Here is a 14975-nt window from a genome sequence, read left to right as displayed (position 1 = left end):
ATAGTGCTCCTACTAATGCATATACTTAAACTGTTGACAAGGATACGTGTACACCACAAAATCAGTCATGATTTTCTATTCGACTGATTGTTGTTTTTTATTGGATAAAGTAATTTTAAAAACATTTAGATCTTATTAGCTCTCTCTCGTGTCAATTTGAGAGTCAAATACGCAATTTTCTGAATACACAATTTTGATATTAATGGCACAAAATTATAAATAAAAATTTTTAACAAGAAAAAAAAATTAGGACATCATGTATTATTAACGTATATTAGAATAGCATCAATTTATAGATATTTGTTTGAATTTACATAACAATATAATTTTGTTATTTTAAAACACAAAGAGTTGTATTAACATTATACGTATAACCAAATTATTAGTTAATAAGTTGTCTTTGAGTGGGTTAATAACTTCGTTCACTTACCATATTTTTTAGGCTCTTGTGATTCAACTCGAACAGTTTACTTATGATTAGTTGATTTACTGTAGAGTAAGTTTAACTATATATTTTATAATAATAACTCTGTTCTTATTGTGTTAGGAGAATTACTTGCATTTGAGATCTTAGGTCAATAAATTTGCGACTTGCGTATGTGTGAAATTTTTTTTAAACTTGATATTATTTGTTTAGCTCATAACTAATAACTAATTTGAATTTTTTTGTGTTATTATTATGTCTTACTGATAACATTTTTAATTTATTAGGAAACCAAATATTTTTTTTAGGTTCAAGTATGAAACTAAAGCAATTTTTACTCTTTTGATTACTGTTGATTTTCTCAATTTTGACTCTTATTTATCTCAATGTTAGAAGATTTAATTTTATGCATTTGAATAATAATATATTTTTGTTGTAATACGTGAAAAACCCTATAAAATCTTATACGGTTCAATTTCAATTGCTCTCTTCCTTAAATTTTAATGCGATAAAGAATTCTTTTTATATACATAAATTATATTGGTTTTGGTTCTTATTTATGTTTATCTTCTTAATTGTGTTGTTTATATTTTTAAGTTGTATTTGTTGTTACATAATTTATGAAGTTGAACAAGATGCAATGTTCTATGAGACAGGATTTCTATAGCCAATTCTAAGACGTGCTCATCAAATTTAATGTTTTGAAAAGCAACGATACTTATGCAAATTATGAAGAGTTAGGAAAAATACTTATGTATTGAGTAGTGATAGAGTAAATAAATCTGTTATATTTAGTTAAGAATTGAACAACAAAAGTACTTTTTATTAACGTAAAAAGTGACAATCCAAGAACATTAAAAAAATAAATCCAAAAGAAGGAACCGAATTTTCAATCCGTGCGTTGGGCGGGTCTTCTGCTAGTGCTATATATACAAGAAGTGTGGATTATTTTTATTCTGTTACACTAAAGTTTCTAGTCTACTCTTTTATTTTCAATTAAACCAACTTATCATATGCTAAAAGGGTAAACTATACTAATTAATCCACTTAATATATAACTAGTAAGCTAAAATATCTAAGATATATACAGCCCAAAGTGCAAAATGCAAAAATAAAATAAAAATACAGCAAAAGAAAAAGAAAAGTGTGCAAGTACTAAAAGATAAAATAAAATACAAAAAATGAACAAAATAAGATAGAAGAGTCTTATAGTGGTTCACCAAAAAAAATATGCCAGAGATGGCAACCTCCCCACACTTAAATAATAGCATCGTCCTCGATGCTCACTCAAACTGGGTGTGAAGAAATGTCATCTCCAGAAGGATGGGCTATCGGTGTCTCCGTGAGTGGAAGGGGGTCTGTCTGCTGAAGGGGAGGCTCAGGCTGTAGAGGGATCTCTGGGTCAGCTGGCTGTATCGGATGGGGCTCCTCATGGCGTGGTGTAGCCTACTCAGGTACTGCCTGCGCAGCTTGAGTATGTGCCTCCTCCTCATGATCGCTCGTCTCCTCCTCAGATGTTTCTGATGGTGTGTCGGGCTCGGAGGGGATGTCGCCACCGGATCGGATCATCAACTTGAGGTGCTCATAGCGTCGCTTGTGGCAATGCTCAGACCTCTCATAATGTCGCCTGTTGCAACGCTCAGACCTCTCAAACTACTGCTGGTGGCGGCACTCCATCTGGTCTAAGCGGTTAAAGAGTCGGTGCACCAGAAGATAAACAGGCTCAGGAGCAGGTGGGGGTGCAATGGATGGAGCTGGGGCAGTGGATGCTGAAGGGACAACTGAAGATGTAGCTGCCTCAGTAGAGTCAGTGAGAAAAGGAGGCTGGTAGCCTAGAGCCTAAAACTTCCTATTGTGAGGGATGATCTTCCTGTAGTCCACGGCGAAAGGCTTTTCATCAGCAATTTCCCAAGGTACCTCAGCTCGGCGACCCAACTGAGTAATCAGGAATGGAAATGGGAGGGTGCCTCTGACATGGACCCTGGCCATGTAATGCCGGATGAAGCGGGGCAGATATAGTCCTTACCCTCCATCACACACCAAATGAGGGTAATCATAGTAGCTGGCACCTCTGTCTCATGAGTGCTTGGCATTACGTAGTTATTTAGAATCTGCTGCCAAAGTTGAGCCTCATCATTCAGATATATTAGCCTGATTCCCTTAGGTACCACTGTGCTCTTTCCCATGACCCATGGAACAGTAGGATCAAGAGCTATAGCCCGTTTTACTGCATCCCAATCAAATCTCATGAATCTCATATCCTCTTCAGCCCTCTGGTAACCGTCTGGCTGATCTGATTTAGGTGGGAGCTGGAGGATATCTTCTATGGCTTCCTTAGTAACCAGAATTTGTTTGCCTCTGAGCTGTACTGCATCCAATGATGTTTTAAAGTAGTTACAGTAGAATTCTCGGACCCAAAATGAGTTGATCTCAGTCAAGTTTCTCTCTAGGAAGAACCAGCCTCTCTGTTTAATTTGGTCTGAAGTGTATTGCTTGAGTTCTTCTAGAATTTTGAGTGTCCTTTCCAGGTATAGGTTTTTGGATGTGGCAAAAACTGGGTACCGCAGCTCACAGTATTTGTTTGCAAATTTTACAGGGTCAGCTGCAGGTACTAACTGATCAGCCTTTTCCTACGGGATAAAGTTCTTCTCTCGCCAAGAATTATCATGCAAGATGCCAAGGATGGTCATAGAGTATTCGCCTCTTTTCCTTTTGCTAGTGGTTGCTTTGTCTTTTCCTTTGCTTTGAGGGTCAGACATCCTGAAAAGCAGAAATTCCAGGATATAAATGAAGAACAAAAGCAGGAAAACAAGTAGGCAAATAGAATGAAAGTGATATAAGCACAGAGTGGCAAAAGAGTAAGAGAAGCATGAAATGAGTTAAATATATGTGCATTTTGGATTGTATGCGAGTGAAAAAGTCTGAAAAGAAAAAGTACAATCCAAAATATATGATAAGCGGAATTCAAGTTAAATAGGAAAAACAATGAACATGCCCTGAGTTAGAAAGTTAAAGTAGTCAGGTAAAAAGAGAAGTTAGAAAGTTAAAATGGTTAATAAGTAAAAAGGAAGTTAGAAAGTGAAAATAGTGAGTTAGTAAAAAGAAGGTTAAAATAAGTGGCATGATAATGGGTTTCCTAGGTAACAAGAGATTCACAAATTTAAAGAATAATCAACTCATATTCAAGCAAAGATTTCAGTTTATTGATGACAATTCAGATAGATGCAAGAGTTGCGAATTAAAATAAATCATCAATAATGCAGGTTATTAACCAGGGAACCAAAGGGAATAAGAATGCTAGCCCATGCATTCATGAATTGGTTTGGTGGCGACCAAGTAAGGCAAAATAGTAAGTTTCCAAACGCAATACATGAAAACAATTTGAGAAAATTGGGCAGCATTTCGGCTAAAATTGGATGTTTCCAGGAAATAAACAGCAAGAAAAATAGTTCATATGAGATTAAAAGGTGCTGCAAAGAGTCACAAACAGCAAGAACATTAAAGAACAGTGTAATAGTAGCATGAAACATGAAAGAATAGCATATGAACAGTGTTAACATCACAGCCAGATCAAAATTGCGGAATAGATAAAACAAGTAACAAGAACGGCGCAATTATCAGGCCTAAATCCACTAACCACATCCTAGCTACCTAACCACCTAGAATCCACTATGATCATGCATCTCTAACTATCCTAAGATGAACAGAATCTGAAAAATATGCAACTAACTATGAATGATAGAGAAATCGGTGTTCGGCGAAACCTGGTGTGTGTATGAACAGGGATTAGGGAACGAAGAGATGGTAGAAGTGACGCGGCAGCGCTGGGAGGGGGTAGGGTGGTGTCGTGGACGGTTTAGGGCGATGGTGTGGTGTGGTAAGGAAAAAAGAAGGGGGCGAAGGTTGTGGGACTGTGGTGGTGGTCGGCGGTGATGGGAGGCAGCACGGTGGTGGTGCTTGGGTAGGGTTTAGTGGCGGAGATAGGGTGGGTGAGAAGGAAGTGAGGTGAGGGAGGAGAAGAAGGGAAGAGAGAAGAGAGGGGGTGTCGCGGGGTGGTCTGGGTGGCTGAGGGTGGTGGGTGCAGCGATGGTGGTTGTAAAGGAGGGAGGGGTGGCAGAGAAGGAAGGAGAAGGGGGGAATGAGGGCGCGATGGGTAGGGTTTCGCGTGGGTTGGTTTAGTGGATTCAAATCCACGCGAACGCGTGGAGCACGCGATCGCGTGATTAGGGTGAAAGGGGTTTGACGCGGTCGCGTGATTGACATGATTGCGTAGGTTGGGTAAAAGCTGAGTGACGCGGATGCGTGAAGCACGCGAACGCGTCGCTGTAAATTGTGCAAGACGCACAGTTCCAACGTCGTTTCAGCACAACTCTCTGTTTCCATTTAGGGGCCATAATATTCACGCGACGCAGACATGTCGCTCACGCTTTTGCGTGGAATGAGTGTTGTGCAAGTAACGCGTTCGCGTCGGGGATGCGAACGCGTGGGCCGTGTCGTGCTAAACGCACACCAGCCGCACGATTCCAGCCCAACTTTCTGGGCGTTGGATCTTTACGGTGATTTCCATTCGACGCCCACGTATGGCCTGCGCGCTCGCGTGGGGTTTTTTTATGCAGTATGCAGAATGCAATGAATGTTATGCACAATTCCAGGTTCAATCAAAATTAAAAAAAACAGACTAAACTGGAAAAGGAACGATCATACCATGGTGGATTGTCTCCCACCTAGCACTTTTAGTTAAAGTCCTTAAGTTGGACATTTGATGAGCTTCCTGTTATGGTGGCTTGTGCTTGAATTCATCCAGAAATCTCCACCAATGTTTGGAATGCCAACAGCCTCCGGGGTCCCAAATAAGGCACACAAAGCCCTTGAGAAGTTTCAAACAGGTGTCAAGGTTCCCAGGGTGTTGAATGTCAGAATAGACTCCAAGATCCCAAACTTTGCTTTTACACCCATCTTTGTCTTGATTTGCATTTTTCCAGCCGGGTGATAAGTAATCTGAATTCTCACTGTAGTGATCAAACAGCTTCCGACACCCATACAATTGAGCTTGATACCAATCCTTGCACTTCAGATTAAAGCGTGGAACCTTATTGGATGTTGCATACCAACTCTGAGTACGATCCATTTTCCTCTTACTCTTGAAGCCACAGAGAGCTCTAAGCTGGCCATCTGTTTCAAGCAAGCCATATTCAAGTGGAAAAGTAAAGATAAAAGTCAAGGATTTTACCCACTTGAAGTTGGAGTTGGGTGGCAGTGGCCTTGGGATAGGTATTTCCAGTGGTTCTGCAAGCTCTACTCCCTTGTGTTCCTCGGTGAATTCCTCCACTTCTTTGCAAACTTCTTCAATTTCAACCATGTCTTGATCAAAGTCCTCGATTTCTTCCTCATCATCACTCGAGTCATAAGTTGGGGGTTGAGAAAAATCTACCTTAGCATCATCTTCGCATTCACTCGGGGAAGATTCTTCTGTCTCAAAGAATTCACTTGCGGATGCAAGTTCATTACTAGGAGAACTTGACTCGTGGTTATCATTCTCAAAGAAACTCACGTCTTGGGTTGTTCCGTCCAGCTCTTCATAAGATACCTACTTTGGGGGTTGTGCACTGTCCTCCTTAGCATCAATTGTAACGCCCTTGACGGAATTTTCCACAACTCTGGATTCCCATGGAGGTTTAGCATCTCCTAAGTCTTCAACCAATTCTGCTTCCTCTTGGATAATTTGTGCTTCCTCCAATTGTTCTAGTAAAATTCATGCTCCTTACTGTCCACCGGAGTTTCTAGGATCTCCTTCATGCTACGTTCTTCATGCGATTCCCCACATAAAGCCATGGGGGTTTCTTGAGTATCCAAATGTCAGGAAGGTAATCAATTTATTGCTTGGTCCAGTTGGCGAAGGGTCGCATTAAGTTTTTCCACTGTTTCCTTAAAACGCTCCCTTGATTCTTGAGGTGATGGATATGGACATGGTACATAGGGAAGTGGTGGTTCTTGGGATTAATTGGATTGGAATTGGGGTAGATAAGGGTCATATGGTGGTAAATGGTGAAAAGGGGCTTGTGAGTGTGGTGGTTCAAAGCTGTGTTGAGAAGGTGGTTCGTAGGCATATGATGGGGCTTCTTGGTAGCCACAGGGGGGTCCATTATATCTACCTTGACATGCATTCTGGAAGGGTCGTGGTCCATGGTATCTTGGAGGGTGTTGTTGCCTAAAAGGTTGATCAGATCCTCGTGGCTCCGTCCATCTTTGATTGCCTTGACCTGGATGCATGTTTGGTGCAAGAAATTGCAATCACATTTTTGCAATCCGCACAACTAACCAGCAAGTGCACTGGGTCGTCCAAGTAATACCTTACGTGAGTAAGGGTCGAATCCCACGGAGATTGTTGGCAAAAGTGCATAAAATAAATAATTGTTACTTAATAATGGAGAATATGTTGGAGTTTTGGAGATGCTTTGTCCTCAAAATTCATGCAACATAATACTTTCTTACATGCAAAAGTGCAAAGTTCCTTCCATGGCAAGCTGTATGTAGGGTGTCACCGTTGTCAATGGCTACTTCCCATCCTCTCAGTGAAAATGGTCCAAATGCTCTGTCATAGCACGTCTAATCATCTGTTGGTTCTCGATCATGTTGGAATAGGATCCATTGATCCTTTTGCGTTTGTCATCACGCCTAGCAATTGCGAGTTTGAAGCTCGTCACAGTCATTCAATCCTTGAATCCTACTCGGAATACCACAAACAAGGTTTAGACTTTCCGGATTCTCATGAATGCCGCCATCAATTCTAGCTTATACCACGAAGATTCTGATTAAGAGATCTAAGAGATACTCATTCAATCTGATGTAGAATGGAGGTGGTTGTCAGGCACACATTCATGGATTGAGGAAGGTGATGAGTGTCACGGATCATCACCTTCTTCATAGTGAAGCACGAATGAATATCTTAGATAGGAACAAGCATGTTTGAATGGAAAACAGAAATAATTGCATTAATTCATCGAGATGCTGCAGAGCTCCTCACCCCAACAATGGGGTTTAGAGACTCATGCTACCAAAAGGTACAAATTTTAGATCTAAAAATATCATGAGATGCCAAATAATTCTCTAAAAGTTGTTTAAATATTAAACTAGTAACCTAGGTTTACAGAATATGAGTAAACTAAGATGGATAGTGCAGAAATCCACTTCTGGGGCCCACTTGGAGTGTGCTGGGGCTGAGACTTAAGCTTTTCATGTGCCTGGGCTGTTTCTGGAGTTGAACGCCAAGTTGTAACATGTTTTTTGCGTTCAACTCTGGTTCGTGACGTGTTTTTGGCGCTGAACACCAGACTGCAACATGAAACTGGCGTTGAACGCCAGTTTACGTCATCTATCTTCACGCAAAGTATGGACTATTATATATTGCTGGAAAGCCCTGGATGTCTACTTTCCATCCCAATTGAGAGCGCGCCAATTGGACTCCTGCAGCTCTTGAAAATTCATTCCGAGTGCAGGGAGGTCAGAATCCAACAGCATTAGCAGTCCTTTTTCAGCCTAAATCAGATTTTTTCTCAGCTCCCTCAATTTCAGCCAGAAAATATCTGAAATCACAGAAAAACACACAAACTCATAGTAAAGTCCTGAAATATGATTTTTGCCTAAAAACTAATAAAAATCTATTAAAAACTAACTAAAACATACTAAAATCTACATGAAATTACCCTCAAAAAGCGTATAAAATATCCGCTCATCAATGTTCCTGTTATAGCTTCCATTCCTTTCAATAAAATTAGAACCAAACTCAAAGTGAGAGGGGTGAGAACTCATAGTAGCTAATAGAAATAAAAAGGGAAAACAAAAACAAATAAACAAGTAAAAGAAAAATATTTACAATAACCAATAATAAGGCACACGTTTGCAATTCCCCGGCAACGACGCCATTTTGACGATCGGATTTCCTGTCGGTAAAGAAATACAAAAATATGATCGCGTTATAAGTATAGTTTCTAAATCAACAGAAAATCCTTTCGTACAAAAGTTTTGGTTGTCACAAGTAACAAACACAACAAAATTTATAAACCGAAGTATTCAAACCTTGGGTCGTCTTCTCAAGGAATTGCAGGGAAGTATGATTTATTATTGGTTATGAAAAATAGTATTTTGGGTTTTAAAAAGGTTTGAACAAGAGAAATAAATTACAGGAATTAATAAATTAATAACTAATAAAACTCTTGGCAAGGTATGAAAATTGGAATTCCTATCCTAGTTATCCTTATCAGGTGTGAAGAGAATTGGGTTTTAATCCCACTTAGTTATCCCTTATTAATTAAAGGAAAGTCAAGTAGACTAATTAAATTGATCCTCAAGTCCTAGTCGACTTTTAAAGCGATCCAAATCAGTTAGCAATTGCCAATTTCAACCACTACTGAGTTTGATAACTCAAGTGTTACCAATTAATTAACTAAAGCCAAAAGGAAAGAAAATCTACTCGAATGAAAATAATTTGGATAAAGGGAAAGCATCAATAACATAAATTAAAGAAAGTAATCATAAGTCTCAAATACCTCAAATTGTATTAAATAGAAAATCAATCTAAACATAAAGAGTTCATAAACTAAATCGAGAAAATAAATAAAAGGAACATTGAACCTGTGATTGAAGAAGATGAAATCCTAATCCTAATTCTAATCCTAAAAGAGAGGAGAGAACCTCTCTCTCTAAAAACTACATCTAAGAACTAAAACTATGAATATTGAATCCATGCCTATGAATGAATGGATTCTCCCACTTTATAGCCTCTAATCTATGTTTTCTGGGCCTGGATTTGGACCAAAAAGGATCCAGAAATCGCTAGGACAATTTCTGCAATTTTCTGCACGTGGAGTCCGTCACGCGTTCGCGTGCTTTGGAGTTTTGCTCTTCCGCGCGCCCGCGTCAGTCACGCGTTCGCGTCAATTACGTTCTACTCAAGGCATGCGTCCGCGTCGTCCATGCGCTCGCATCGATGCTTTTTGTGCTAAGTATGCGTCCGCATCGTCCATGCGTTCGCGTTGCTGCTTTTCTTCAAAAACTTTATTTTGTGCGTTTCTTTCATTTTTGTATGTTTCCTTTCTATCCTCTAAGCCATTCCTGCCCTATAAAACCTGAAAATACTCAACACACAGATCACGGCATCGAATGGTAATAAAGGATAATTAAATTTAATATTTCTAAAGCATAGGAAACATGTTTTCACATGTCATATCATAAGGAAGGAATTGTAAAACCATGCAAATTCATGTGAATAAGTGGGTGAAAAATTGATAAAATCATTCAATTGAGCATAAGATAAATCATAAAATAGTGGTTTATCACTGCTTCAGCGAGGCCGTTAGTTTGTGGATGTTCAACGGATGAAAAGTGATGATTGATTTTGAGATTCTGCAAAAAAGATTTAAATTTCTGATCGACAAACTGGCGACCATTATCAGTAATGATGTGTCTGGGGAGACCAAAACGACAAATAATGTTCTTTCAAATGAAGGATATCATATGTTGCGAAGTAATCTTAGCTAAAGGTTGGGCTTCTACCCATTTTGAGAAGTAGTCAATTGCAACGACAAGAAATTTTACCTGACCTGGTGCTACTGGGAGTGGGCCGAGAATGTCGAGCCCCCAGTGGTCGAAGGGCCAACTAATGTCCGAGTAATGTAACTGTTTGGATGGGGTGTGTATTAGTGGTGCATGCTTTTGGCAATTGTTGCATGTCTTTACCTTATTGTTGGTATCTTTTTTTATTGATGGCCAGAACAGGCCTGCTCGGAGGATTTTGGAAGTCAAACTTCAAGCTCCTGTATGGGTTCCGCAGATTCCTTCATGAGCTTCTGCTAATGCTATTTCTGCTTTACTTCTGTTGAGGCATTTCAGGAGTGGTCTGGAGTATCCTCAACGATATAAGGAGCCATTTATTAGAGTGAAAAAGGAAGATTGTCGACGAAACCGTTTTGCATTTTCGATATTGTCTGGTATGTTTCCTGTTTGCAAATAATGTATAAACGGGGTTTGCCAATCTGATTCCTGTGTAACACTCACAACATCGGTTAGAGTAACACTTGGAGATGTTATTGTGGATTGGTGCAACATAGATAGGTCGGCCTGTGTGCTGCCGAGCTTAGAAAGAATGTCTGCTCTATGACTTTGTTCTCGCGGTATGTGATTTATTTCAAATTCAGTGAATTTGGAACTTAAATCTTTGACTAGCTTGAGATATTTAGAAAGGAGCGGATCTTTTACCTAGAATTGGTCATTTACTTGTTGTACTAGCAGAAGTGAATCACAATATACCTTAATGCTAGAGATTTGGAGATTCAAACAAAGTCGGAGTCCAGTGACTAGGGCTTTATATTCCGTTTGGTTGTTGCTGGCCTTGAAGGATAGGTGTATTGAATGTTCTAGGATAAATCCATCACTGCCCTCAAGTCGAATGCCTGCTCCACACCCTTGAATGTTAGATGAACCGTCAACATGTGATGTCCATTGTAATTTGTGGTCGTCTTCAGTAGGCATTGTCAATTCGGCTATGAAATCGGCAGGGAATTGAGACTTTATCGGTCCTCTAGCTTGGTATCTGATATCAAATACGGATAATTCTACCGACCATTTTACAAGCCAGCCCATGATTTCTGGTTTATGTAGCACCTAACGTAATGGATAGTCGGTTTGTACATAGATGACGTGGCTTTGAAATAAGGTCGGAGCCATCTTGCCGAAAATAACAATGCTAATGCTAATTTTTCTATCCTCGGATAGTTGATTTCAGCGTTTTGTAGTGTTTTGCAGACGAAGTAAATTGGATGTTGAACTTTGTCCCTTTCTCTAACAAGAGCAGAGCTTATTGCCCAGTCAGTAACTGATAAATATAAATATAAATCTTCCCCTCGTAAGGGTTTTTGTAGAATAGGCGGTTGTGAGAGAGTTATTTTCAGGTTAGCGAAAGCTCGCTCACAATCATCATTCCAGTAAAAAATAGTTTTCTTTTTCATGGCTTGGAAAAAAGGAAAAGATCGTAAGGCTAAGCATGGGACAAATCTTGCTAGGGCAGCAAGTCTTCCTGTTAAGCGTTGTACTTCCTTCAACGTCTTTGGGCTTGCCATCTCTAGAACAGCTCGGTACTTGTCAGGGTTTGCCTCAATGCCTCTGCTTGTTAGTAAGAAATCGAGGAATTTGCCACCTTCAACAGCGAAAGCACATTTTTCGGGATTCAAGCGCATGTTGTAGGTTCGGATCTGGCCGAAGATCTCGGTTAAGTCATCGATGTGACTGTGGCCGACTTTGGTTTTGGCAACCATGTCATCAATGTAGACTTCTATGTTGCGGCCAATTTGTTTAGCGAAGATTTTATCCATGAGACGCTGAAATAATAATAATTACCAAAATCAGTGATGAATGCCGTTTTATTTTGGTCAGAAGGGTGCATAAGTATCTGATTATAGCCCGAATACGCGTCCATGAAATTTAAGGTGGCATAACCAGAGGCGTTATCCACCAAAGAGTCAATGGATAGTAAGGGATAAGAATCCTTTGGGTATGCCTTGTTTAAATCAGTAAAGTCGACGCACATGCGCCACTTACCATTTTGTTTCCTTACCATAACGACATTGGCCAGCCAAGTAGTGTATCTGATCTCTCTGATGAAGTCGGCATTAATCCGTTTTTGAGTTTCCTCTAATGATGCTCGTTTCTTTTCTTCGCCGAGGTTTCTCTTCTTCTGTTGAACCGGTCGGACAGTAGGGTTGATAGCCATCTTGTGGCTAATGATCTGGGGGTCGATGCCGGGCATATTAGACGGTGTCCAAGCGAATAAGTCGGCATTTTCTTGTAAAAAATTTTCTATCGCAGCTAGTTCGTCTTTGCTTATTGCTGTACCTACAAAAGTGTATTTGTTAGGATCTTTGTTGAAATGTATTTTTTGTAGCTCACCTGTTAGTGTAGGCCGTTCTAGGAAATCCGCTCTAGGATCTAGATCGGCGAGCTTCGAGCTGCTAGCTGTGCCGAGGACATTGTTGATTTGAGGTTGTTTTTGTCTGTTTTGGAACTTCATGCCGATGTTATAACAATGCCGTGCTTCTTTGTGATCCCCATGAATGGTTACGATATGCTCGTCTTGCACAGAAAACTTGACACAGAGGTGAACTGTGGATACTATTGCGCCGAACTTGTTTAAGAAAGGTCGGCCAAATATAAGGTTATATGGGCTGAAGCAATCCACTACTAAGTACTGAATATCATAGGTTTTAGACAGAGGGTACTCACCCAGTGTGGTTCTTAACCACACTGATACCAATATTGGGACTCGTTCACCTAAGAAACCGACGAGGTCTCCTACTGTTGGCTGCAGGTTGTTGTCGCTTAGCTTCATTTTCTGAAATGTAGAGTAAAACAGAACGTCGGCGCTGCTCCCAAGATCTAAGAGTACCTTTTTTACTAGTAGATCTCCCAACTGAATTGTGATGACGACGGGGTCGTCTAAATTTTGAATGTTAGATTTGAAATCTGCCTGTGTGAACGTCATTTGAGGGAATTGCTGGGTTAATTGGTGGTCCTGCTGTGCTCCTTCTACTGAGTATATTGTTCGAAAGGATCTTTTCCTAGCCGAGTTGGATGAGCCCCCACTAGCACCTCCTCCTGAAATACAATTGATGATACCTCGTTGTTGGTCATATTGGGTCAAGAATGGCTTTTCCTTTCCTCGGCTTGGTTGTTCAGATGGATTATTGGCTGCAGAGGATGGATAACACTTTTGAATGTGTCCTCTAATGTACTTATCCAGGTGCCTTTGCCGACCCAATTGTTCCAAAAGGTCTTTTGCGACGATACATTCGTCGTTTGTGTGACCGTGCTTTTGATGGAAGGCGCAGTACTTAGATTTGTCGACGTGCTTTGTGTCCTGATATGTTCCCGCCTTTCTTGGTGGTTTGATTAATTTGGAGTTTAGGATCTCTTTTATTATGTCCTCCCGTTTAGCGTTGAACTGTGTATAAGAGTCAAAATGAGGGGTTAGTTTAAAAATTTTCTTACTGTTGTGCACTTTTTCCTTATCTCCGTAGTTCGTCTTGTCGATTTTCTGAGCTTGTCTCAATTCCTCAATATCGATCTGGCCTTTTGCTTTTTCTCGAAACTCGACGAGTGTTTTTGGTTTAGATATGGCGATCGTCTCATGGAATTTCCCAGGTCGAAGTCCGCTTTTGATGGCATGAAGGTGGACTTCAGGGTGGAGATCAGGTATGCTTATGGTGACCTTCGTAAAACGAGTCATATAGTCTTTCAGGCTTTCATTTGGCCCTTGCTTAATTGTATTCAGATAATCTGAGTCATGCAGATAAATTGCAGAGCCAACGAAGTGGTCCTCAAAAAGTTTGGCCAACTGTTGGAATCGCGAAATTGAACCTACAGACAAAGCACAAAGCCAATCAAGTGCAGGACCGTCTAAATAATTTGGAAAACAATGACATAAAATGGTATCAGATGCACCGTTGACGATCATTATTGATCGGAATTTCTTTATGAACTTTTTGGGTTTCCGAGCCCATCACAGGGTGTGAAGGTCAATGGTAAAGTGAATCATCGTGGTAATTCAAAATTCATCACGTCTGATGTGAAAGGGCCCACGAGCTCGTCTGGTTCCTCATTCTCGTCTTTCAGCTGGGCATCTTCGACTTGAATGGTCTCAGATACATGAGTGGGGTTTGAATGATGTTCGGCATCTTCTGGTTGAGGTTGACGAGTGTTGTTATTCTCAATTCGGCCATTGTTCAACTCAGTGATCTGGGCGGCCATTCTCTGGTTTTCTTCTGCCATATGTTGATTTGCTTGTTGCAGCTCAGTCACCATCTGGAGAAGTTCGGATGGGGTAGGAGGTAACGTGTCAGCCATTGGTACAGGCGGAGGAATTGAGACCAAAAGAGAAAATTTTATCTCTTCGGCCCCACGGTGGGCGCCAGTTGTTCTTGCCTGTAGAATAGGTCGGCTCCTCGTATGGAACGTCTGCTGGGCTATCTCCTCAGGAGGCTGCACTACTTAGCTCGTCAATCCCGAGCTTTTCCTTTCAATTCGCAGAAGTGTGGACAATGAAGGGGGAGTGTACCTGCAAAGGCACTCCAATGCTTAAGTCAGTATGAGATTCAAGTAAGAAGTGTCCTAGAAAGATATTTTTACCTTGCTTTTATAAGATCGGTTCTCTATCAATAACGGTTGATCCTCAACATCTGTCTTAGTGAGGATCAATAACGTATCCGATCATTATGTTGCCTTTTACTCGGCGGTTTTGGTCCATAACGTCGGTTTTGCCGAGTTATTACTCATGAAGACAGTATTTGTAACGTCTATTACCGAGTTATGACGACGAGGTGTGACGTGTAATGTCGAGCTTTATAGGTGTAATGTAACTATTTATTAAAGTAGACAAATTAATTATTTTCTTCTCATATACAGTTTTTTTAAGACATAAAAGTAATTAATTAGGACCTTGGTTAAGATAATTAAAGTCACTATTTTATTAAATTTTTAATTTAAAGAGAAATCCTAGTTAATT

General features: G+C 40.2%; 1 protein-coding gene across 1 annotated transcript; it reads right to left on the bottom strand.

The window, feature by feature from the left end:
• Positions 1-2263: 2263 nt before the first annotated feature.
• On the bottom strand, positions 2264-13928 carry LOC140175668 (uncharacterized). The gene is made up of 4 exons (XM_072204201.1): positions 12033-13928; positions 11512-11796; positions 2494-3054; positions 2264-2359 (listed from the first exon to the last, which is right to left on the bottom strand). Exons 1-4 carry the CDS (start codon positions 13926-13928, stop codon positions 2264-2266), a joined length of 2838 nt encoding a protein of 945 aa, XP_072060302.1.
• Between the last annotated feature and the right edge of the window lie 1047 nt (positions 13929-14975).

This window comes from Arachis hypogaea, chromosome 10, assembly GCF_003086295.3.
Source record: "Arachis hypogaea cultivar Tifrunner chromosome 10, arahy.Tifrunner.gnm2.J5K5, whole genome shotgun sequence".
Taxonomy (NCBI): Eukaryota; Viridiplantae; Streptophyta; class Magnoliopsida; order Fabales; family Fabaceae; genus Arachis; species Arachis hypogaea.
This window is presented reverse-complemented; position numbering and strand designations above follow the sequence as displayed.